The sequence below is a fragment of the Furipterus horrens genome, unplaced genomic scaffold (assembly GCF_987537825.1).
Source record: "Furipterus horrens unplaced genomic scaffold, mFurHor1.1.pri manual_scaffold_13, whole genome shotgun sequence".
NCBI lineage: Eukaryota > Metazoa > Chordata > Mammalia > Chiroptera > Furipteridae > Furipterus > Furipterus horrens.
Window position 1 is genome coordinate 57,442,807 of NW_028327183.1, and position 23,116 is coordinate 57,465,922.

Consider the following 23,116-nt stretch of genomic DNA (forward strand, 5'->3'; position numbering starts at 1 on the left):
CGCCCACGGTGGGCATGGACTCCGTGGGCAGCTGCCAGCCCTGCGCCCTGGGCAGTGACCCCGTTACAGCCGCCGCCCGGCAGGGACCCCTCAGCGTAGCCTCTGGCCCTGCTCCCGCCCCGACTCAAGAACCAGGCACAGCAGACAACGGGTCGCGCCCTTTATTGGCCCCACACCCCGCCTCCGCCACCCAGGCCACGGCGTCGGGACAGCCGCGCTGAGGGTACCTCGGCACCGCTGGCTCTGCTCCCGCACGCCGGTGCCCCCCGACCCGGGGCGGTGGTTCAGGGCTTGGGCAAGAAAAAGAACGGAACCCACGGGAGAGGAGAAAACAATGGTGGGCGGGGTCGGTGGGTACAATTGAAAGAAAACTCTAAAAGGGAAAAGGACCCCTTCCCCTCCCTCGCTGGCCCCCTCTAAGCAGAAGGGCCGAGTGCTCTCCACTGCGTGCCGCGCCCCCGACGGCGGGGAAGAGAAAGTGAGGAAATGGTCTTCCGCGCGTGGCTGCGTGGCCTCTCGGTCTCCAGTTCACACCCGTCTCGGGCTCCGCCGAGAACCCACCAGGGGCAGCCCAGGTCCAGCGCCAGGGCGCGGGAAGGGCGCAGCGGCCGGGCGAGCACCCCCAGGGCCGCTCTCCGAGGCCACTGCGGGTACGGCCCCCTCGGTCCAGTGCTCCCTGGGTCTCTGGGTCCTGCGCCATCGCTCCCGCCGAGCCCGAGGGGCCCTGCCCGCCCCCCCGGGCCGCCCGCCCCTACCGGGCCTCCTCGCCTCGGCACTCGCCGCACTGGCCGCCGGCCGCCTCGTCCTCCTCGGCGTCGTCCGCGCCGGCCCGGTAGTAGTTTTGTCCGCAGCGGCTGCAGACGGAGGGCGCGCCCACCGCGTGGACCTTCTTGTGCCGGCGCAGCGCGGCGCCCTGCACGAAGCCCTCGCCGCACTCCACGCAGATGTGCGCGGGCTCCTCGCCCCCCGCCGCCCCGAGGCCGTCCCCGTGCTGCGCGCGCTGGTGCGCCAGGAGCCCGGCCGCCTGCCCGAAGCCCTGCCCGCACTCCATGCACACGTATGGCTTGGGGGCCGGCGCGCGCCGGGAGCGGGGCCCTGGCGCCTTGGCCCCCGTCCCCGCCACGGCCGCAGCCGCCGCGGCCCCCTCCCCCGGCGCGCCCACCACGATGATGCCGTCCCCGTCGCCCACGGGGATGGCGATCTCGCCGTCCGCCGCCGCCGCCTCCTCGGGCGCCTTGGCGCGGCGCACACTGGCCGCCAGCACCTTGGCCGCCACGCCGGGCCCGGACAGCTCCGGGTGCAGGCGCAGGTGGCGCGCCAGGCTCTTGGGCTGGCTGAAGCCGCGGCCGCAGCGCGGGCACACGAAGGGCTTCAGGCCGCTGTGCGAGCGCCGGTGCTTGGCCAGGCTCTTGCTCTGCGTGAAGCTGCGGCCGCACTCCGGGCAGGCGTAGGGCTTCTCGCCCGTGTGGATGCGCTGGTGCTGCATGAGGTTGGAGCTCCAGCTGAAGCGCTTGCCGCACTCGGAGCAGGCGTAGGGCTTCTCGCCCGTGTGGATGCGCCGGTGCTGCACCAGGTGCGAGCTCTGCGAGAAGGTCTTGCCGCAGTCGGTGCAGGCGTTGGGCCGCTCGCCCGTGTGCGTGCGTTGGTGCCGCGTCAGCTTGGACCAGTGGCTGAAGCTCTTGCCGCACTCGTTGCAAATGTAGGGCGCGGGCGGCCGCGGCCGGGGTGGGGGGCCCGCGGCGGGCGCTGACTGGGGCGGGGACAGCTTGGTCGGGGGCCAGGTGGCAACATCGTCGTCATCCATGATGAGGATGTCCACTAGGAGACAAGAGAGTGGGGGGGAAGGAGTCAGAGATAAGCTCATACAGGGCCCAACCAGGAGCCGGAGCCCCAGGGCCAGCCAGGGCAGGGGGCTTCACCCCAGCCATCCCGCCCGCCCCTGGGCACGCGCGCCGCCCCTCACCTCTGCACCGTCCCAGGCTACCCTGATGCAGCACAGGGGCAGGGCGCCCTGTCCGCACAGCCCTGGCCTCGGAGGTGCCCACCCGCCTCTCCTCAGAGCACCGTTAAGCCTGTCTCTTCTCTAAGCACTGACCTTTCCACCACCCATCCCTTAGGACGTTTCACAGCTGCTCCCCCACATGTGGAACAGTGCCTGCGACGAAGCAGGGACACCAGGCTGGTGCGGGGGGGGGGGGGGGCAGGAGCTTCTGGGGAGAGCTCGCTGAGAGCAAGAGGGCGGCAAGGCCAGCCCTGAACAGGGACCACAGCAGCGCACAAGCTGGTGGGGGGCGGGGCCCGCGGTGGGGGGCGTGGGCTCCAGGACACTGACCCGGCCTCAAGGTGGAACACAGAAGAGGAAGGGGAACCGGCCTGGTGAATAGGGTCCCAGGCTGGCAGGGAAGGCCCGGTCCCCATCAGCCCTCACATGACGTGGCCACTATTAGACATCTGCACACTGGTTTTTTATGAGTCCCATCTGCCTCGTGGGGCCTCGGTCTTGCCGTCTGCAAACTGAGGGCACCCCCACGCCAGGCTGCCCAACCAAGCCACTCGCGCCTTTACGCCAGCCCTGGCCCTGAGCGGTCCCCAGGGATAAAGTGGCAAGCCTGGCTCCTGCACCACGCGCAGCCGGTGCCACGTCTGTGTGCACCTGCAGCGACTCCTGCACCCCCACCGCCTGGGCCTGAGCCAGTGGGCAAAGGCAGCGCCTCAGCACGGGACTCCAGTGGGCTCTGACCGCCCCAGGCACACCCCGGTGTTCCAGCACCCAACACTGTCCCTGAGGCCACACAGGCGACTCCATGAAAAGGGCTGCAACGGACCAAGGACCGTGGCACCACAGGCGTGTGGCTGCCGGCTGCTCCCAGCCAGCGCTGTTCCGGGGCTCACAACAGGGACACCGTCACATCTAAGGCGTGTTGCCAGCGTGGCCCCCAAGGAGGTGGGCTTGCCGTGTGGTGTTTTACGTGGGGCTTTCGGATCCAGGGCTCCGATGCAGCAGCCGAGGTGACCTCTCCAAGGAGTCTAAAGCACACGGAACTGTAGCAGCAAGCTGGCGTGACAGCAGAGCTTCGTCCACTGCAGGTGATTTCCAGGACACCAGCTGCCACCTTTCTTGTTGCCATCTACTTGGATTCAGGATCTTCCTATTTCCGTTCCTTCTGGGGATTGCTTCTTTCAGAATACCTGTAGCCAAGGCCCAAGATGGGCCTGGATGGCTCTGCACCCACCACTGCCTGATGCCCCGCCCCTCACATCCCACCCTGGGGACTCCAGGCTGGAGCCACCAGGACACGGCACCAAAGGCAGCAGACGGGAAGCCTGCTGGGCCCTGGGCCATGGGTCTGCCCTCCTTGCCATCGCAGGTTTGCCCGTTGACAGTGCTGAGACTGCTGTTCCCACAGCTAGCACCTCTGAGCAGCGTCCCGACCAGGAAGGGTGAGGGAATTCCGTGAGATGACGCAAGGGCCCAGGGTGACCAGTGCAGTGCGCGGGGCCCATGGGAAGGGCCTGAGGAGCACCAGCCACTACCACAGCATCAGCCGGGGAATCTGGACACCCTCCCCACCAATGTTCAAACACAGGGGAGAAATGACGACCTTTCTGAGTCTCCCCAAATGCCCTGGGTAAGCCGACCTCATCTGAAAGAAAAATTGACTGCTTAGTGGCTTCCTGTCTCAGTCACTGACTGGAAAAAGAGTGCCAGCCGGAGCAGCGTGGTCACCTTGGGGCACAGCCCGGCAGTGGGGCCAACATGACTGGCGGGTGCATGACAGAGGGCAGGAGACACCTCTTGCGCTGTTAGTAGAGAGAAAGAGAGAACTGTCCTGGGGAACTTTATTTCGGCCCCATATAAACAAACACACGAGGCTGGAGTGTGTGCAGACCCAGGAAGCAATCAAACTCCGGGCCTTGACAACAGTCAGAATATGCTGTGAGAGCTGAAGCCACCTCACCAGAATGAAGGCAGCGGAGGCCTGCCCTAAGGGACAGTGTCTCCTCTGCCACGTCTCCCAAGGTGCCTTCTTGTCATCAGAGCGGGGAAGTTCTTCAGACATCTCATCCTGGAGCCCGGCCTCCTCATCCATGCCTACAGCCCTGCCACCCAGCCCATGGTCTCCAAGGAACACCCAGGTCGAAAAGCCACTGGCCTAGGGAAGGAGCCTGGCCGGGGAAAAGGGTACCCGCAGCTCTGGGGCAGCCGCCCACCTCCCCCAGGTTCAGTGTCCTTCCCCACGATGGCTACGGACAGCTCCCAAAGCACTCCTGTGCCCACGTCACGCAGCTGCGTGCAGGGCGATGCTGGGTCAGTCCCCTCTTTTCTTGCCACGAAGTCCCAAGCTTGGGGCTGAGCCAGAATGAGCCAGTCAGGGTGACTACGAGGCCACCACCCTGTCACGTGTCACGATCTGGACAATGAGGTCCAAGCTGGGCCTGATGGCAGGCCCAGGAAGCAGATCCTGCCTCCCTCATCCCGCCCTTCGCTTCTCTCCTGTCGTCCTGCCCTTGGCAGTTTCTTAGGAGGCAGTGATGGCCCAAAGGAGGCCCCCAGAGGAACCGCTTTATTAACCACCCCTGGGACCGCCCACCTCCAGCCAGAAGCCCAAGGCCATTCAACGTTCTTCTGGTTGAAGCCACCATTGGGTGGGTTCCCTGGGCAGCTGAGGGTCCCCGCAGGTCCTGCCACGCTGCCTCTTGTCTTTCAAGCTCTCCAGGGGGCCTTTGCTCCATGCCAGCCATGCCCTCTCCATCGGTCACTGCATCTCCTTCAGCAGGCAGCCCCTTCCTCAGCAAGGCCAGTGCTGAGAGAGGCCTCTCCAGAGAGGTGGTCTTTGCTGGAACGCCGTGTGAGACACTGAATGAGGACACGTCTGTGCTGGAGACGAGCTAGCGGGCCGCGCGCTGGGCGAGCCCAGGGCACGGGCACCTCCCAGGTGAGCCAGGACCTGGCCTTTGCTTCAGGAGGCTCGTGCTGGCAGCTGCAGACAAGGGCAGACACAGGGACCACGGGGACAGCAGAGCAGCCCGACTGGCCGCCTTCAGGAGGCGTTTGAGAGTAGATGCGCGGATGCGCAGACGTCCAGCATGGCGGGGTCAGGGCGCAGGGAGGTCCCGGGCCAGCCCGCTGGGTGGCTCAGTCTAGGCTCACAGCACCTCCGTCCTCCTCAGAGCGCAGCTGCACCCACGCGAGGGCACCAGGACTCCGCGGGCCCTCTCCGCCCACTGGGGCTCAGCGCGCACTCGCTGCGCCGCCTTCTCTTCTCTGCGAGGCCCGACTCCTCCCTGGGGCGCAGGCGTCTCAGGGCCGGAGGGCCCCTTGCACTGGGAGGGGAGCCTGCTAGGCTGACGCTGCGGCGGGGGACGCTCACTCACCTCTGCACGGAGGACCCCGACCCCCATGCGCCCGCCCCGCCCCCACGTCCCTCCCCGGAATCGGGCAAGGCAGCGGCCCCTGTCAGCCCAGCACGGCCCTGTCACAGGCGGCGGCACCCCAGCGGGCTGCGGACGGGCAGGCAGCCGGGCTGGGGGCGGTAGGGCCCGCCCACCCCGCAGAGAACGATAGGGTGCGCGGCCCGCACGACTGACGCTCAGCGGACGCCCAGGCACAGCGGGACATTTATCACGGACCGGATGTTAGATCATGTGACGGAGGGGCTTTCTATCATGGGAGACACACGTTTCGTGGTCGGGTTTCTGGGGCCGTGTGTGCGCGCGTGTGTGCGCGCGTGGTTTGGGCCCTTCTCTCTCGGGGAGCCCGCGGGCGGGGCGGCACGATGTCGGGGGCTTTCCTTCCCACACTCAGGGAAGACCAGCCCTCCGGGCCGGCCGCCGGGGCAGAGGACGGTCGTCACACTCTGTCTGTCTGACGTTCCCACGTGAACCGGACTTGCAGATTCAGTTCTAACGGGCAAAGAGGCGAAGGGCGGAGGCCAGGGAGGAGGAGGGGGCAGGGCGGGGGCGAGGAGGACGCGCGCGGGTCCCGCGCCGCCGGCTCAGGCAGGGCCCGGGCAGCCCCCTCGCGGCCCCCGCACGCCCGCGCTGCGTACAGCTTTATTGGTCCGTGGTCGCGCCCCCACTCCCACCGCGGGGCGCACGGCCGTGACGCCGGGAGTGCTTCCCCGCCGGCCCTTTCCGGCTCCGGGCGCCAGCGCGGCAGAGGTCACACCTGATTTCCGGGGGCCCCGCGGAACAGGGACGGGGCTTCCGCGGACAGAGGTTTTATTCAGCCCAAACCACACTTTATTACGTAAACCCGCCGCCGGCTTTAACGTGACAGCCTTCACAGACAGACCGGATGTCCCGCTTTCCCTGTGGTCCGATCCTCCTCTCCCCGCGACCTCCCGGCCGCCAGCAGCAAACCACCCCCAGGTCTGCTCCAGGGGCAGCAGCGGCGACCCTAAGGAGGGCCGGCAGCCGCACAGGAACGTGGAGACTCTCCCCAGCCCGGGAGGGGCCTCTGCAGGAAGGACGGGTGATCCCAGAGGCGTGGGGTCCGGGGCGGGCCTGGCCCGCTGACACCTGCAAGGCCACCTCACCTGGGTTCTCGTGGCTGGCCATCTGCTGGTCCTCGGAATCCAGCGGCCCCGGAGACCAGGCCTCTTCCCGCAGCTCCATGTGTGGGTCCCTGTTAGAAGGGGGGAGACGAAAGGACAGTTTACAGGTGTCAGCCAGACAGACAGGACGGAGAGCAGGGCAACAGCCCTCATCCCCGCCAAGCAGGGGAGCAGCCCACGGCCGCACACCACCCGTGGGTTCAGGGTGCAGCAAACAGGCTGCATCCACCCCGAACAGCGGCCCACCCCAGGGACAGCCCCTTTCCGACCCACGCAGCCTCCCTCGGTCCTTCCCCACGTCCCAAAGCCCCGAGTCCCAAGGACCAGGACCGTGACCCTTCCCGCAGGAATAAGGCCGGGAGGGCCAAAAGGACCCGCGTGCGGGGCCAGGCGGGCAGGGACAGTGGGGGCAAAGGCGTGGGCTGACCCCGGCAGGCGCAAACGGGCGCAGATTCGTTCACAGGGCCTCACAGGCCCGGTGGGGACCGGGGAGTCGTTTGAAATGCGGGTCCCTTTGCGGGGGGCACCCTCACACTTGCTTTACAGCAGCTGCAGACGCGGCTCAGGCGCAACGGCAGCCTCGGCAGGGCGGCGAGACCACACGGCACTTGCCAGGCTCTGGGGACGGGGTCTCCCCCGGGACAGGAGCGCGGTCAGCACAAGAGGGAGCCACGCCTGCCTGCAGCCACGTTCCTCCAGGGCTGCCGGGCGTCACCCCTCAGAGAAGCCCCTCCCCGCCCCTCCCCACGCCCGAGACAGCTGAGCGCCCAGCACCCACAAGGACTGATCACGAGGCAGCCCGACGGCGACCCCACTCCTCCCATCACTCTTAACGCTGTGACCTAAGACTGAAGTTCTCCGTAGGATGTAATACACTCAATAATGCTGTTTCCCTGAGGAGCTATAAGATTAAACTGCTCATATCAGTGACTGGTCAGTGGGAAAGTAAATAAAATAATTGTTCTAAAAAAAAAAAAAAAAAAAAGCCCATCACAACTCGGGGCAGGGAAAACTGGAAAGAGCCCGTCAGCCCCAAGGGGGAAGCGCATGGGGGCATCGAGGGGCCCATGGCCACGGGTGTCGGGGCCTCCGAAACAGCGGTCAGCGGCTGTGCCTGTTGGCGACGGGAAGGGCGACTGTACGTTTTAACCACAGTGGGTAACGCTGCCGTGGTAAGGCCACGAGGACTGTGCGTCACATGGGACAGTCATGGGGTATCGGGGATAAAGCAGGACCCCCACGGTGCTCAGGTCACATCCGGTAAACACCGGCACTGCATGGGGGCCTCACACGTGGCTCCAGGACCAGGCAGCCGCCGGGGACAATGGCCTGGCAGGTCCACAGAGGGGAGGTGTTACCAGTGACCTTGCAACTCCACTGCGGACGGGCCCGGGAGGTAAAGCAGGTGTCCCCACAGCAGTGGGAGGTGGGAGGCGACCCGAAGGCTGGGTGAAGGGAGCAGCCACCAAGGGTCCCAGAGAAGCGCCCAGCTGGACTGGGAACTCGGGGTGTTTCTGGAGTGACGGCCACCCACTATGCACACATATGAACATGGAACAGCACACGTTTATAAATGGGAGAATTTTATAGCATGTTACGGCTCACGTGCGGATGGCTCAGCTAATCAGAGCATTGTCCCGCACACCAGAAGGTCACAGGTTCAATTCCCAGTCAGGGCACGTACATACGCTGCAGGCTTGATCCCCACTTGGGGCACATCCGGGAGGCAACTAATTGATGTTTCTCTCTCACACTGTTTTCTCTCCCCCTTCCTCCCTCCCCAAAATAAATAAAAACATATCCTCTGGTGAGGATATTTTTAAAAGTGGGCCCTGTGTTTACACTGTAAACAGAGATGCTGCGGAGCTGCCAAGCACTGGGGGAGGTGGGGCGGGAGAGGCCGCTCCCGCCTCCTCTGCCCCGACTGGTTTGCGCAGGGGCTCCGAGCTCGCCTGGCACGGGTGGCTGTGTGGCAGCGAAGGGCCCGGCTTCCTGTGGGCAGCGGGGTGTGTGTGTGGGGGGGGCATCCTCGTCTGTCCCAGGGAGCCCACAGACTCGGGGGCCGTCCTGGGCCAGGCGGGTGGGGACGGTGCTCCTCCTTTCTGCAGCCTGCACGCGTGGGCCACCCGCCAGCAGGTGCTTCCTGACAGCCCGGAGCCCACTGTCAGGGCCCAGCAGAGAGGAAACCGACAGGGACACACACACACCGCACGCACACAGCCTCCGTGCCGGGGAGAGCGGGGAAGACAAGGAAGGAGAACGAAGCGGGAGGGCCGGGCTTAAGGAAGACCGCCCCAGACAGTCCGCTTGGCAGGCCGACTTGACTTCAAGGCAACGGCAGGTACAGGAGGGGCGCTCAGCCCCCGCCCCCCCACAGCAGGAGAGAAAGCCCGCACCCCCACCCTGCGGAAGGGCCCATCTGCGCAGGAGGAAGAAAGGCTTATCCCCAGACACGGGGAGTCAGGCGGAGGGAGGAATCTGCACAAACAGGCCGCCCAAGGACCGCTCCCTCCCGCCGCGAAGCGCGCAGGCCTGGTCTGCGGGGCTCCTGTCGCGGAAACCCAACCCTCAGGCTCCGGTGTCACCTGAGTCTGCCCCGCCGCGGCCAGAACCCTGCGGGCCTCAGAGGGCAGAGGAGGAACCTGCCTCCCCTCCAAGCCTCTGGGACAGACAGATGGGGTGTGGGGGGCGAAATGGGAGCTGGCACTCAGGGCCCCCGCCAGCTAAGACTGGGTTCTGCCTGCGTGTTTCGGGGACGCTGCACGCGTGCTGGGCTGCTCTGGGCCTCAGCACATGGGAACAGCAGGTACCGCAGGGCTGGGTGCGCTGCGAGGGTCCTCAGGGACATCAAGAAGGGCGCTAACACGACCCTGTGCTTTCCCACCGACCCACACGTTCAGGTGGGCGCGGGGGCCTCTGGGCCTGCCCCCAGGACCTCCGAGCTGGGGAGCCGCCCTGCCCCCCGGGGGGTGACTGCAGAAAGCACAGGGCCGGGGCCTGGCAGCGCCCCCAGCCGGCAGGGCCCGGGCAATCCCGGACTGGGTCTGACTGGAAGCGGACAACGTCTGCGGCTGAGCAGCAGCTCCCGCCTGCCTCGACCTCCCCACCCGGCTCCCCCAGTTCTCAGCAGGCAGCTCAGGCAACACCCCCACACCCCGCCCCCCCCAGCCGGGCCCTGGGCGATCCAATTAGCAGGCAGAGCTGTCAGGGCCCCGCGGCCCTAAGCTGCAGACAAATTACTGTTATTGCTGTGATTAGGGCCAGCCCACCTCCTCTGGAGGCCTGCCCGCCAATTACCCCGCTTTCTTCTGCTGCCAGCCCGCCCCCCGCCCCCGCACTTCTCCCCCGGCAGGAAACGGCGCCCCTCCTCTCCCCGCTCCGCCCGGCTGCACGTGCCAGCCGGCTTTCGGGCCCCGCCCTCCCGGCCCCCCCCAGCCCCTGCCCCCCGGCTCACCAAACCCGGGGCCTCCTGCCCGCAGTCCCGCGCGTGCGCTCCCTGCCCCCCCCCGCCCCGCACATCAGAGGAACTCAGTTCCCGCGACCCATTAAAAAGGGCAAAGGGTCACAGCAGCCCCATGGCCACAGAACCTGCCCTGCAAGGAAGGGGCAGACAGGCACAGGACGCTCGCCCTCACTGCCCCTGGGGACACGCCCCCACCGGCACGGCCACCGGACAGAGCGGAGAGAGCAGGTGTGGGCAGGGGCGTGGACGGGCTGGAACCGCGGGGCCCCGCCCCCGCCGCGGAGAAATGACAGCTCGTCCACGCAGCCGGGCACCCGGGCTCTCGGGGCACGAGGAAGAGCCCGAGGCCGCACCGCGTGCCCAGCCGCCTCGCCACATCCACTCAGAGAACAAGGGCTTCCACGCACACGGGACGTCGAGACAGGCAGACCCACGGCTGAGCACTGAGGTGGCCGGGGGCAGTCCCTGCGGGACCACGAGAGCACCCTGCAAGCGCGGGGGGGGACCACCACCCCTGCACACACGCCCCGCACCACTGAGGTACCGGCCGCGGGCGGGCGGCACAGGGCGGGTCACCCTCAGCAACGCTTTCTTGAAGGAGCGCAGTGCACGTCACCCCCGCCCCGGCCTAACCCCCCACGGCACGGCCCAGTGCGCCGCTCGCAAACCCAGCCCCCCAACCCCGGCCCCTGCAAAGGCACTGCCCCCCGGGCCCCCGCCCCCGGCCCGCCTCCGCCCACCTCCTGTCTCTCTAGAAAGCCCGCCCGGTCCTCCACCTGCCGGGCCGGCTCACCTTTCCGGGCGAGCTCGGGTGTCCGCTCCCTGGGGGCCATGGCCGGCCCTATCGCATCACAGCCCCCCCGCCCCCCAGCACCCACCGGCGTCTGCTCCGTCTCCCTCACTTCCTTCCTCAGGGTCTGTCTGCGGCGACAGCTGCCCCGACCCTCCGCCCCGGCCGCAGGCACTGCCCGGGGGTGGGAAGCCCCACGGCTGGTCGGCCCCACTTCCCTTTTCGGGGAGCGGCTTCGGCCCTCCCTCCAGGCCTGAAACGGGGCCGCCTGCGGCCTCACCTGCGATCAGAACGCTGGGGCCCCAGGGACGGGTCTGGGGGAGTGCTCGGCCCTGGAGCAGGACCTGCCCCTCCCCCGGCTCCCCGCTCGGCTGACAGAGGCCCGGCCACCTCGCCCCACTCCCCCCAGGAGAGGGAGGCGGCCTAGAGCGCCTGGAACCTTGACCTGCTGTGACGGCGACAGGCCCACCTGGGAGTGGCGGGGAGCACGGCCCGGCCACCTGCCACCAACCAGTGCCTCCAGATTCTTAAGTGCTGGTGAGGGACTGAAAACTGTTCCACAAACAAAACGCTCTTCAGGCCGTAAAAAACCAAACCAAACCAACCTGCAACAGCCCCACGGGCCCCTCAGTCAGGCCACCCGGCCAGCCTCCGTCCCCTGGGTGGGTGTGCTCTCCCGCCCTGGCCTTCCTTGCAGGCACTTCCTTCCAGGTTTGCTGCCAGGGCCTGGCGCAAACAGCACCTCCCCCAGGAAGCCTTCCCGGCCTTGTCACTTCCCTCTGCTCAACTGCCCTCTCTTCTCACACAGCAGGCCCAGGCACAAAACCCTGACCCCACCACCCGTCAGAGGGAGCTCTCGGGGCAGGGTACCCCACGCCCTCCACGCCCGGCGCGTCCCGTGGGGCGCCCACCGAGCCAGGCTCTCAGGCAAGGCCTCGTCCCGCTAACAGCTGGGCAGAGCCTCGCGCCCGGGCTCAGGCGAGCTCAGGGCCCACGTCCCACAGCCAGGGCGGCGGGGCTGGGACCCGCCGGGTCAGCAGGCTCCGGGGTGGGTTCTGTCCCTCCCCCGTAGGACACTGGCACTCCTCCCCGCACCTCCCGTTACCACGGAGGAGTGCCAGGAGTCCTGCCCCCGCCCCCGCCCCCGCAGACCGGAGCCCTGAGCTCCGCTCCCCCGAGCAGGGACCAGCTCCCAGCACAGACCCGATGCGCGGCAGCCCCAGGAACACATCCCTCTCCGACCAGCCGGAGCTTCGAGGCTGGGACCACGCCGGATGCCTCTGTGTCCCCAGCACCACCCAGTACGAGGCCACCCAGGACTCCCCGGGCCCGCCACAGGGGCCGGGCACAGAGGTGGGAAACCCCTGGCAACGGGGCTGCCCACGCGGGTCCAGCCGCTGCAGAAGCCTCACCTGAAATGAGGGGCGGGGTCTCGCAGTCCCCTGAGCCCCACCCAATGACTGACACCTACGAGGCCTCAGAACAGCACCTGTCTCCCCAGATCCCAACCTCGGCCAAAATAAGTAGGTCAGCTGAGGTGGCGGCAGCGTGAGGGGCGAGCTCTGGCCCACAGGCAGCCCGGGCTCGGTCCCCACCCCCTACAGTGGGGGGCCGCCTCCACCCAGGGCCTCTGAGGGCTTAGGACAGCGAGTCCCAGGCGCAGTAGGCGCCTGCCACATGCTCAGGAGCAAGCGTGGCCACATCTGTGGTCGCCTCCGGCAGGAAGCCCTGGGCAGCGCCGAGGAGGAGGAACAAGCGAGGTCCGAGGTCCGGGGGCTGCGTGACCACCAGCGGCCCCGGGCAGCCACCGGAGACGGGGGCCAGCCCTCGGCCAGTGCCCACCCACAGCTCAGCACTGGGCTCCGTCCTTGGAGTCTCAGACGAGCCACTGCCCCCGAAGCCCCTTCCCTGACCGCAGTGGGGCAGGAGCGCCGGAAGCCAGGGGAAGCCCCGGGCCAGCGGAACGGGGAAGCCGACGGCCGACGCAATCGGGACGCGCCCAGCACCGGGGCACCTGCCTCCCTCTCCCTGGCACGGCCCCTCCCGTGGGCACTGCGCCCTCAGGACGGCGAGGCTCTGGGCAGCGGCAGACGACCGCGGACCCAGGGACAGACTCTAGGTCCAGCTAGGCCTCATGTGCGCTTCAGCTCCAAACCAGCTGGAGCGGCCCCACGGCTGACGGCAGGACCGAGGCCACGACCGGGGCCGCGCGCGTGTGCCCACCCCTCAGTGGGGCCCACAGCCCTGCCAGGGCACACTTGGCACGCTAACGAACAGCCCACTGAGATCGTCCCCCGAGACCGCCCCTAAAATCCCTGCCTTTGGAAACCAGATAAAAACGCCAAGGCGAGACCCCGGCGCCGCGCAGCTCCCCCCGAGAGCACACCTGCGGCTTCACCCTCATCTTCCCCGAGGCCCGCCCTCTACCTGCCGTCCCCACGGGCCCTTCTTCTGCCTCTTCCTCACGTTTTCCAAGGGCCGAGGCAGCCCAGGCTCCCCTGCTGCTGCTCCCCTTAAGCCCTTCCTGCGTTCCACTGTCCCCAGCTGTAACTCAGGCGCCCTCCCAGGCACCTGGACGCATGCCATGCGAGCTCTCCCGCTCCGAGAGCCCGCGCTGCCCCTAACATAAGCGCCCTGCCCCTCCCCCACTCCTAGAGCTGCAGGGGGACGAGTCTGCATAAGCCCCAACCCCTGTGCCTGGTGCTCCTGTGCTCTCGTCTCCCCACAGGGCTGCGGGCTGCTCTGGGACAGAACTGCTACCCAGCATCGCCCAACTCTGCCCCTGGCCCGTGGCAGCCTCAGGAAAGGTGTGCCCACTAACCTCTCCCGCCCGTGTGCCCGGCACAGGGCGGGCACGTGCGGCAGCCTGACGGACAGGCCGATCCAGGGAGGAGCGGCTGCGCTCTCCACCTCTGGGGACGAAGAGGAAACAGCCTGGGAAAGAGGAAGGGACAGGCCCAAGGTCACGGAGCGGGAAGAGAGGGAGCCAAGGGTAGCCTAGGAGCGCCTGGCTCCAGCGGCCTTCCCACATAGTCTGCAGCCACCTCTGGCTCTAGAAGGAAAGCACAGCAAGGTCAACACTGCTCTCACCCCCGTTTCATCCAGGTGGGAGCCTAAGTTAACCACCTCAGGTCACGAAGGTCTGACTGCTGCGGCTGGGATTCAAACCCAGGTCTGTGACCCCCGAGCGTGGGCCCAGCCGCACGGTAACCCCTTCCTGCAGCGCCCGGGTGGGGGTGGGGTGGCGCTGGAAGCCTTCCAAGAGGGAAGGAGAAGACGTGAACACCACCAGAGGAATCTGATCTGAATGCTCCCGGGGCTCAGGCCGCGGGGACGGCGGGGAGCAGCGGAGGCAGCTGGTGAAGGCCCGCGGCCTTGAGCAAAGCGGCTTACAGACTGGGGGGAAGGTAAGCCCGGACCGACAGCACCTGTGCTTCCCGAGCCGGGCCCGCTCCGCCGCCCAGCCAGGTCCTCGGCACTGCCGACCTGCGGCCTGACACCCGGAAACGCAGGAGAGCCCCGGCCAAGTCACTCCCCTCTAACACTCGGGACCGCCCCGCGGGGCTGGGCTGGGCTCCCAAGGCCCCCGGCCCTCTCCGCGAGGTCTCCGGTCGGCGGGTGGGGCTCTGCGGCCAGGTCTGTGTCGCTGCTCCGAGCCGGTCCTCGGTGCCCGGCACGGGAGAAGCCTGCGTCCACTCGCCGCCGCCTCTCCGGCCTGCGGGTCACCGTCCCGGCTGATGGCTCCATCCCGAGTCTGTAGAACCTCGCGGCTCTGAGGGGCCCTCAACTCTACGGCCTGGAGCGGCCCCCTCTGTGGCCGGGAGCGGGGGGTCACGACAGACGGGAGACAAGCCCCAGAAGCCGCCAGCGGGCGCGACCCCCGTCTTCGCCCTGCACCAGGGCCACATGGGACCTTGGCCCGGCCGCCTCCTGCAGGCGCACGCGCCTCCTACCCCCGCCCGCGCCGGGCGAATGAATGAGCCTCCGCAGGCCAAAACAACCGTAATTACCACCGGAATCAAAGGCGGCACGCGGCCCGCCCGGGGCAGCAACGGGTCTGGCTGCTTTGAAATGGGGAAGGAGTGGGGGGCAGGCTTCCGGTCAGGCCGACGCGGCCCGCGCAGCCCCCACCCCCACCAGGGCCTCAACTTCCCCCCGAGTCGCCACCACTTCCGGCCACTACCAGCCAGGCAGGCCAGGTGGACGCGGCGACCCCACCCGGAGCCGAGCCCCAGGGCAGAGGCCCCTGCGCTGCGCACGCGCGCTCCTCCCGGGCGCGCTCCTTCCCCGGCGCGACCGCGCACCCGCACTCCCCGCCGCGCACGCGCCGGCCCGAGGCCCCCTCCCGCCCCGCCCCCCCTTCGTCGGCCGCGCGCTCTCACGCCCCCCCACCCCCAGCGGCGCGCACGCGCACTCACCGCCCAGTCGCGCTCGCCTCCCGCCTCCCCGCCCGCCCCCCGTCCGCAGCCTGGCTCCCGAGGCGCGCCCCCCGGACCTGGGCGCACGCTCTCCGCTCCCGCGACCTCCCCTCACCTCCTCGGTCCCGGGGCCGCCGCGCCGCACTCCTTCTCCTCTCTCCTCCCTCGCGGATGGTGGCAGCGGCAGCAGCGGCGACTCAGACCCTGGGGTCAGGGGGACGGGCACCCAGGCCGGAAGTGACCTTCCTGGCCGCTTCCGCCCGCGCCGCTCCCCCCTCCCCGCACCCCCTCTCCGGCCGCCACCGGGTCCAGGCCGCTCTAGGATGGTGAGCCCGCGACCCCCCCCCCCCGTGGCCGCCGCCCCCCCCCAGCTCGATGGTGGGGAGCCGGCGCCCGGGAAGCTACTTCCGGGCGCGTCTAGGACGCGGGTCCTCCGGCCGCGCTCTATGGCGCCGCGCGCCGAGGGGCTGCGGCCCCGCCCCCTCCCAGGACCGGAGGCGCGGGCTCGGCCCGTTAGGCGGAGACTTCCGGTGCCTGTAGAAGTGCCCCCCGCCTCCGGAGTCGGGCGCCCGCGCCTGCGCAGTCCGCTCCGCGCGCCGGCCGCGGGCGGGAGCTCGGCGGAGAGAGGCCAGAGCCGCTCGTGCCGCCCCGGTCCTCCAGCCCTCCTCTCTATCGTCCTAACCCCTTCCCTGCCGACGCGCCTCGCGGTGCCCGGCGCCCGCGCGCGCCTGCCTCTGCGACCCCGGCCCTTCGGATGGTGGACCGAGCGTGCCGGCCTCAGGCGCCGCCCGTGTCCGCGTCTGCCTCTCAGACTGTTGCCCTCTTTGTGGCGTAATAACGCGGTGTGAGCGTCCACGGGCTTTGCCTGCACGACTGCCTATTAATAACCTCTGATCTGTTCCCACTTTACGGATAAGGAGGGACAGGCCGGTCAAGGCACTTGCCGAATGTCACAGGCCGGTAAGGCGGAGCCCGGGCTTGAACCCGGGAGTCCGGCTGCCAGTTGTCAGTTAACCGGGGCGAATCGCGCCGCCTCCTGGAATGGCGGAATGCCGATCACAGCCGGTAGGTTCTCCTGCTTGCCCCGTGGACCGGGGCGCTTCGTGAGCGCTGGCTGAATGCTAGCCAATCGTCCTAGCATTGTTCTGCAGAATCTGTTTTAAAATAGTTTGCACCGGGGTGTCCTCGCAAGCTGCCCCCTGAAGTCCCCTGTTCTGTACTTGGCCAGCTTCACCCAAGCGCCTGATCATTTGATCTGCTATTATTTATAACCCTTTTAGTATCGTCATAAAAGTCACCAAGCTCGGGAGTCGGAAAGAGGGAACGTACAAGTCACTCGAATAACTCCTTTCAAGGCCTCGGTTTAGCAAAATCATCTGTGTAAATGTGCTTATTTCCATTCCAGGCTCAGGGTAAGCTCTCCCTGAAAATGGTGTGGATTAGTATTGCTCATTAGAAGCAGTAGGTCTGCTCCCGTGGCCGCTGTATATCCTCAATTCTGTCAGCATGAATCGTAAGATGTGCATTGTTGAGTTAGTAACATCTTCCAGGAGAGAAAAAAAAGGAACAGTACTGTATTAATGATGCGTAGAAATGATGCAAGGATTGTAAAATGCATGAAGGTGAGTCTGTCCCACCTTAGGAAGATCACAAGGTAAGTGTTTCAGTGCATCTTAGAACAGAGGGACGGTGGTGTGACAATGCTAGTCTACACGATTATCAGCATGGATCCGAAGTTTGCACCGTGCAATCTGGGCATACGAAACACCACACATCTGTGCTCCTCTCAATCACATCATCGACAAGGTACCTGCAGTGGCCTCGTGGTGGGAGGGGACAGCTTTGTCCCTCTCATTCCCATGCTCCCTCCGGAAGAGAGCAGATTGACAAGCTACAAGGAACAAGACAGGCCCTTGGTGGCTTCTTTGCCACGGAGATGTCACATGAGAAATGACTTTCTGATTTAAATCATGCGTCACTCAGCCCTGGACAGGTAGCTCAGTTGGTCAGAGCATCGTCCTGCTATGCCAAGGTTGTGTGTTCCATTCCCAATCAGGGCACATACAAGAAGCAGCCAACGAATGCATGAATAAGTGAAACAACAAATCAATGTTTCTTCTTTCTCTCTCTCTCCCTCTCTCCCTCTCTCTCTCTCTCTCTCTCTCTCTCTCTCTCTCTCTCTATCTGAAACTCAATAAATGAAAAAATTATTTTAGAAAAATTGTGGGTCATTCAGAATCTCTCTTCAGACAGCCAAACCGATGTTGGGGTATTTCCCAGACGCAGGATGAGGTTGCCATAGAGATGGCTAACTCACCACCCGAACCTGCCCTTCCCTTCCGAAGGGTGGAATTAACTCTTGGAATGCGGCCCCCACCCAGGGGCTGCACTGACATCTGAGCATGGCCTTGGGATTGCTTCTCGCTAGCTATGAACCAGAAAGGTGGCCTTGTGGACACCTCGACCTCGGGCCTCCAGCCCCCAAAACTGTGAGCATTAAATCTCCGATTGTTTATAATCCGCCCAGTTGGTGGTATTTTGTTACATCAGCCACAATGTAGTAAGACATGGGTGTTTTTGTTCTGAAATCTTCCTCTGTGCTAGGCAGTAAAAACAATGGCAAGACTCCCCTTTGCAGATTCATCAGCACCTGGACAGAACTGAAAGCCACAAGACTGAGTAGGATCACAGGGGAAGAGAGAATGAAATACAAGTATGGAGAGAAGCAGTTCTTTCTGGCGCCATCTGTGGACTTCCCTTCCCTGGGATTTCTCTCTCTGGAATTGAGGAAACAGTGTCTGCCTCTCTGGGATATCGCTGGGGAGCAATAGCAGCCTCTTCGTCACCATGTGGAGAAAGCCAGCCTTCAGGAGGAGAAAAGGAAGCTCCTCAGAGAGTCGAGAGGTGGAGAGAGAGAGTGCCCGGCCCGGCTGAGTTCCAGTGCCCCCAACACCTGTAAGCCCCCTGAGGTGTGGGTGTCAGCCATCTCTTCAGTGAGTCTCTGAAGATCCCCAGTCTTTCTCGGCACTTTGTGCACCCAAAGCCCCGTTCGGTGTTGAGATGAGGGAATGAAGACGGGTTGGACGAGGTGATATCTAAGCCTCTAGGGTGGCTGCCTTCACTGACATCCCAGCTGCAGGGCCCAAGGCATAGCTCCCACTCCGGACCCCTCACAACCCCCTCGTAGCTTCCTCCCATGACATCCCGTCCGCTGAGTGACAGGAACAGCAGGGGGTGGATTGGAGATGGAGTTTGCAGCTGTCAAAACACAATTGCCAAGAAGTCCCCTCACGTGCACGCACACGCACGCATCACACTTTTCACATTAAGTCTGAGACGCGCCTGTTCCAGGTCAGCTCCAGCTACGTTTGCATTCCAGACACACGATAAGTAATTTTTCTCAGTACCAAACTGTCCCAACGCCTGTGCAAAATAATTGTTTGTACGTTTGAAATACGCGTGGGACTGTGCATTTTTTATTTGCTAAATCTGGCCGCCCTGGACATGGTGGTGCTACTGTAACCCCATCCACCCTCTTTTCTTCACCACTTTCCCCAGATTTCCATGCCTCCTGTGTATGTGGGAGAGAGGGGGATAACTCCACCCCTGGATTTTAAAAAGTGGGAGTAACACCTGCCTTTGGGCCAAGCTAATCAAAGTAAAATCCTAGCCCAGAGCCCTTACCTGGGTCCCAATTCGAGCCAGTATGACAGAGAAGTGTTTTGAGTGGGTTCTGGCAAGTAAGCTCCACCTATCTCCCTATGAATGGGGGATATGCAATGTGATGCTCGGAGCAGTGGCAGTCATTTTGCAACCATGAGGGATACAAGCCTGAAGACAGAGCATTTCTTCTTTAAGCATGAAATGTCTGTCTCACCAGAATGCTTCTCTAGCGACCTCCATCAAAGAATAAAAATCCCCCAGTGAGACTGAATTGGCTATTGATTGCCCTTTCTGTCCCGCAAAACCAACACGCCTCACACCCGAGGAGAGGATCCCCAAACCCAAAGCAAATCAATAGAAAGGGAAAAACAAACAAACAAACCCTCAAAGACCTCCTTACCTATAAAGCCAACTTAATAAGCTTTTACTGGCTTTTTCACTGGCTGGTTTGGCTCAGTGGATTGAGCGTCGGCCTGCGAGCTAAGTGTCGCTGGTTCGATCTTCCAGTCAGGGCACATCAGAGAAGGAAAACTCTGATTCCAAAAAACCTCCGCTGCCTTGCGGCATACCTCTTCAGGGGAAAGGCTAAGGGAGTAAACCCCGACAGAAAATCCGGAGCCGGAGTCCCTAAGGCGGTTTGACGTTGTAGTCAACACCGGCAACTCCTGCGGCGCACCTGAAGCCAAGCTGTATTGACTCCGTCTTTCCCTTGGATCCTTCAGCTGCGAAGAGAGGGGGGGTCTGCTGCATGGGCAACAGCAGACCCTCCATATCACCCTGCCCAGGCTCTGTAGCTTCAGCGTCATCGCATGATGTCGATTCAACACGGGAGGAGACATATACCGTGTCACTCCCGAGTTGGACTGCACAGCCATTCTCGGCGGTGCAGATAGACTCTTAAGAAGCTACACCATCGTCTCTCGAGACGGACGGCTGCCGACGACGACGACGACGACTTAATTTTACAAAGATATTACGATCCTACTTAATAAGGAAACTATATGGCGGCCCTTGAACACGTCAGTGCGTTTCAGGAGGAACCTGCTTCGCCAGTTAGGAAATGTCACAAGAACATTCACGAGAGCTCGTAAGTGGTGTTGCCCGGTGCAAATAAACTGTAAAACCTGCTGCCTGGCTCTCCGGCTCTCCGGCCGGCCGGTGCCATGTTCTCAGAGTGGTAACACATGCAGCCTGGAGGCCCAGAGCTCGCGCGGGGCCATGGGTGCTTCTCTCTCCTTGCCGAACGAAGGGGATCGTTTTAAAAATCAAGGCTTATTTATCTCGGGCAGCTTTTCCTGATATTTTCAAGGGACGTAAGATGCAAGGGGTCTCCCATCTCCCTGGGCCTTCAAGGGGATCTCTGGAGGGCAGGTGAAGGGCAGCCCTGGACTCAGACAGCCCCGCTGGGCTCTCTCTTTTTAATGGTAATCTAAGGATATGTTTACTCACTTTAGAGAGAGGGGAAGGGGGAGAGAGAGAGAGACATCGACATCGACGGGAAAGACATTGATCAGCTGCCTCTTGTACCCGCCCTGACCAGGAATCGAAACCGCAGCCTTTCTTTTTTTTCACTTATTTATTTGTTTATTTATTTATTTTTAGAGAGAGGGGAAAGGAGAAAGAGAGGGAGAGAAACCTCACTGTATGGTTGCCTCTCATTCGTGCCCACAACTGGGGACCTGACATGCAACCTAGTCATGTGCCCTGACTGGGAATCGAACCAGCGACACTTGGCTCGCAGGCCGACGCTCAATCCACTGAGCCACGGCAGCCAGGGTCAAACACGCAGCCTTTTGGTGTATGGGATGATGCACCAACTAACTGAGCATCCCGGCCAGGGCAGGATCCTCCCTTGAGGAAATAAACTAAATGTTACTTGTGATACACAATCAACCCCCTTTAGAGGTGGACTTCATATCTGGAAATTTACCTACTGGCTGAAATTTGTAAAACAAGCACCCCACCAACGGACAGGCCCGAGAGACAGCCCATCTCTGTCTGACTCCTTCCTGTCGTAGGCCCTGATCACTGTCTCTGTGTCCAGGGAAGAGGGTCCTCAGCCAGGGGAAGACCTACTGCCTGGGCTGGCAGAAGGCCCCACGGCCACCTCTGGTCACCAGACCTGGGAGCAGGCCCCCCCCCCCCCCCCCCGCCTCTCTTGCTGCCTCGCTTGGGGAAGGTGTGCCAACCGCCATGAGCCTCTCATCCGTACTGTAAACCGGGCTGGCACTTTGATCTGTGGGCAGCCCATCATTAAGCAATTCATTCACAATTTAATTATTCATTCTCAAGTGTTTCCTGGGGCTGGGAGGTGACTCAGGCTCAAACCCAGGCCCCCAGGAACCCTCGCTGTGGGCTGCAGACCCACAGGGGCCCACCCTGCATCCGTTCCAGGACTGTCCTCTCCTGGTTCACCTGCTCATTCATCATCCTGTTCTCCAGGAACCAGTGCCTGAGCCTCCCGGTGCTGCTGGAGCTGGAGACCTGGCCATCGCCCCTCCTCGCCCTGCAGCACCTGCCCTGCTTTGGAGCCCCGCACAGAGACGTTAATTATTATTTGGGGTGATAATTATAGCGGTTGCTACAAAGGAGCAGGGCTAGTTTGGATAGGGTGTGGGCTGCCAAAGGAATTCTCACCCCCGGGGCCTGGGAATTAGGAGAGAACCACTTTTCTCAGTCCTTGTTGACTCAGCAGCCCCCACCTGGGAGCTGGCAACACGTGGGTCTCTGTCGTTGGATTGTCACCAGATTGTGGGTGGGCCAGACACACCAAATAAATAGTCCTGGCGGAAGATAGAGAGAGAAGGGGCACTGGGGAAGCTCAGAGGAGGCACTTCTCAGGTTTATTGGCGTGGGGTGGTCTGGGAAGGCTTCATGGAGGAGGTGGCATTTGAACTTTGAGTAATGTACCACGTTAGTGGGTGAAGAAGAGGAGGGAGGATCTCCAGAGGGTTACCCCTTCATTCCACTCCTCACCAAGGTTGATGGTGCCCTTTAATGCTGGAAAGACAGTGCGTGCATGGAAAAACCGCAGAAATTGGCAGGGTGGTGTTACGGGAATGGCTGCTTAATGTGCGGGGCCCAGAGCAGATAAAAACGTGCAGGGCCCCACGTTAAAAAAAAAAAAGTGTTAAGATCCCAGGATGCCCCGGACGGGTAGCTCAGTTAGTTAGAGCATCATCCCAGATACGCCAAGGTTGTGGGTTCAATCCTTGGTCGGGGGCACGTGCAAGACTCAACCAATGAGTGCATGAGTAAGTGGAACAACAAACTGCTATTTCTTCGCTCTCTCTCTCTCAAATCAATAAACAAAAAATTGAAAAAACAGAATTTCAGGATGGCCACAGAGAGCATTAAACTCTGCTTGGGGCTCTGGGAGACTAGCTATAATCCCATAAAATGGGCCCTGGACACATGTGTGACTTTGGTCACTTCTGGGTTCAAGAACAGAACAGCTCCAGGGGACTTACTAGTTCATGTAAAGGAAGTCGGGAGGTTAGGGGTGGGCTCATGCACCACCCCCCATCCATTCCCCCCTACCCCCCGCGTCGCTCCTCACTCCCTTCCTGACAACCTGGTGGCTGCCACAATTTGCAGTATCACCCACAGACAGAGCCGTGCACAACACCTCTCTTCTAAGAGCTGGGAAAGGCTCTCCTGGGGCCCCACGAATCTGCCTTCACTCATAGGCCACAATGGGGTCCCCCCTGAGCCTCGAGCCTCGGCCAGTCACTGGCAAGAATGGGAGCAGCACTATCTGCGTAGGCCAATAAGCACAGCCCCTTTGCATGCAAGGGGGGGGTGCTCATTATTCCCCGGGGACACTGAGGGGCACATCATCCCCATGTCAGGTGAACATAGCAACCACGTGGTCTGCCCAGTGTCCCCACTGGGGTAGGGGGTGTTGGGTGGCAGTCTTGCACACACCCACAGGCCGTGCGTGCCCTGAACTCCGGAGGGACCCAGATTCTGTATCCCCCGGGCCTGCCAGCATCTGTCTCCTGGGAGGTGCCTAGTACGTGTGCATCGGACAGTGGGGAGCAGAGGACGTTACATGGTCAAATCAGCTGTGTTCACTCCGTGGTGGTGGGTGTGGGGACTCAACTTTGTGTCTGGCTCGGGCTTGCTTTGATTAGTGCTCAGCTGTAGGTCAGGTCAAGAATAACAAGGGTTTAGGACTTTGTACTCTGTCCCAGAGTTTCTGATTCAGGGGGCCTGCCGTGGG

At 63.6% G+C, this 23,116-nt stretch overlaps 1 protein-coding gene across 5 annotated transcripts; it reads right to left on the minus strand.

The window, feature by feature from the left end:
- Window positions 1–146: 146 nt before the first annotated feature.
- On the minus strand, window positions 147–15,432 carry ZNF787 (zinc finger protein 787). Of its 5 annotated transcripts, none has more exons than XM_090261281.1 (3): window positions 15,344–15,432; window positions 6,540–6,628; window positions 147–1,818 (listed from the first exon to the last, which is right to left on the minus strand). In XM_090261281.1, exons 2-3 carry the CDS (start codon window positions 6,616–6,618, stop codon window positions 752–754), a joined length of 1,146 nt encoding a protein of 381 aa, XP_090117407.1. In that variant the 5' UTR covers window positions 6,619–6,628; window positions 15,344–15,432; the 3' UTR covers window positions 147–751. The 5 variants fall into 5 exon arrangements, with proteins under 5 accessions (XP_090117407.1, XP_090117405.1, XP_090117403.1 ...); XM_090261279.1 differs by lacking the exon at window positions 15,344–15,432 and adding an exon at window positions 14,204–14,529; XM_090261277.1 differs by lacking the exon at window positions 15,344–15,432 and adding an exon at window positions 14,239–14,297.
- Window positions 15,433–23,116: the final 7,684 nt, after the last annotated feature.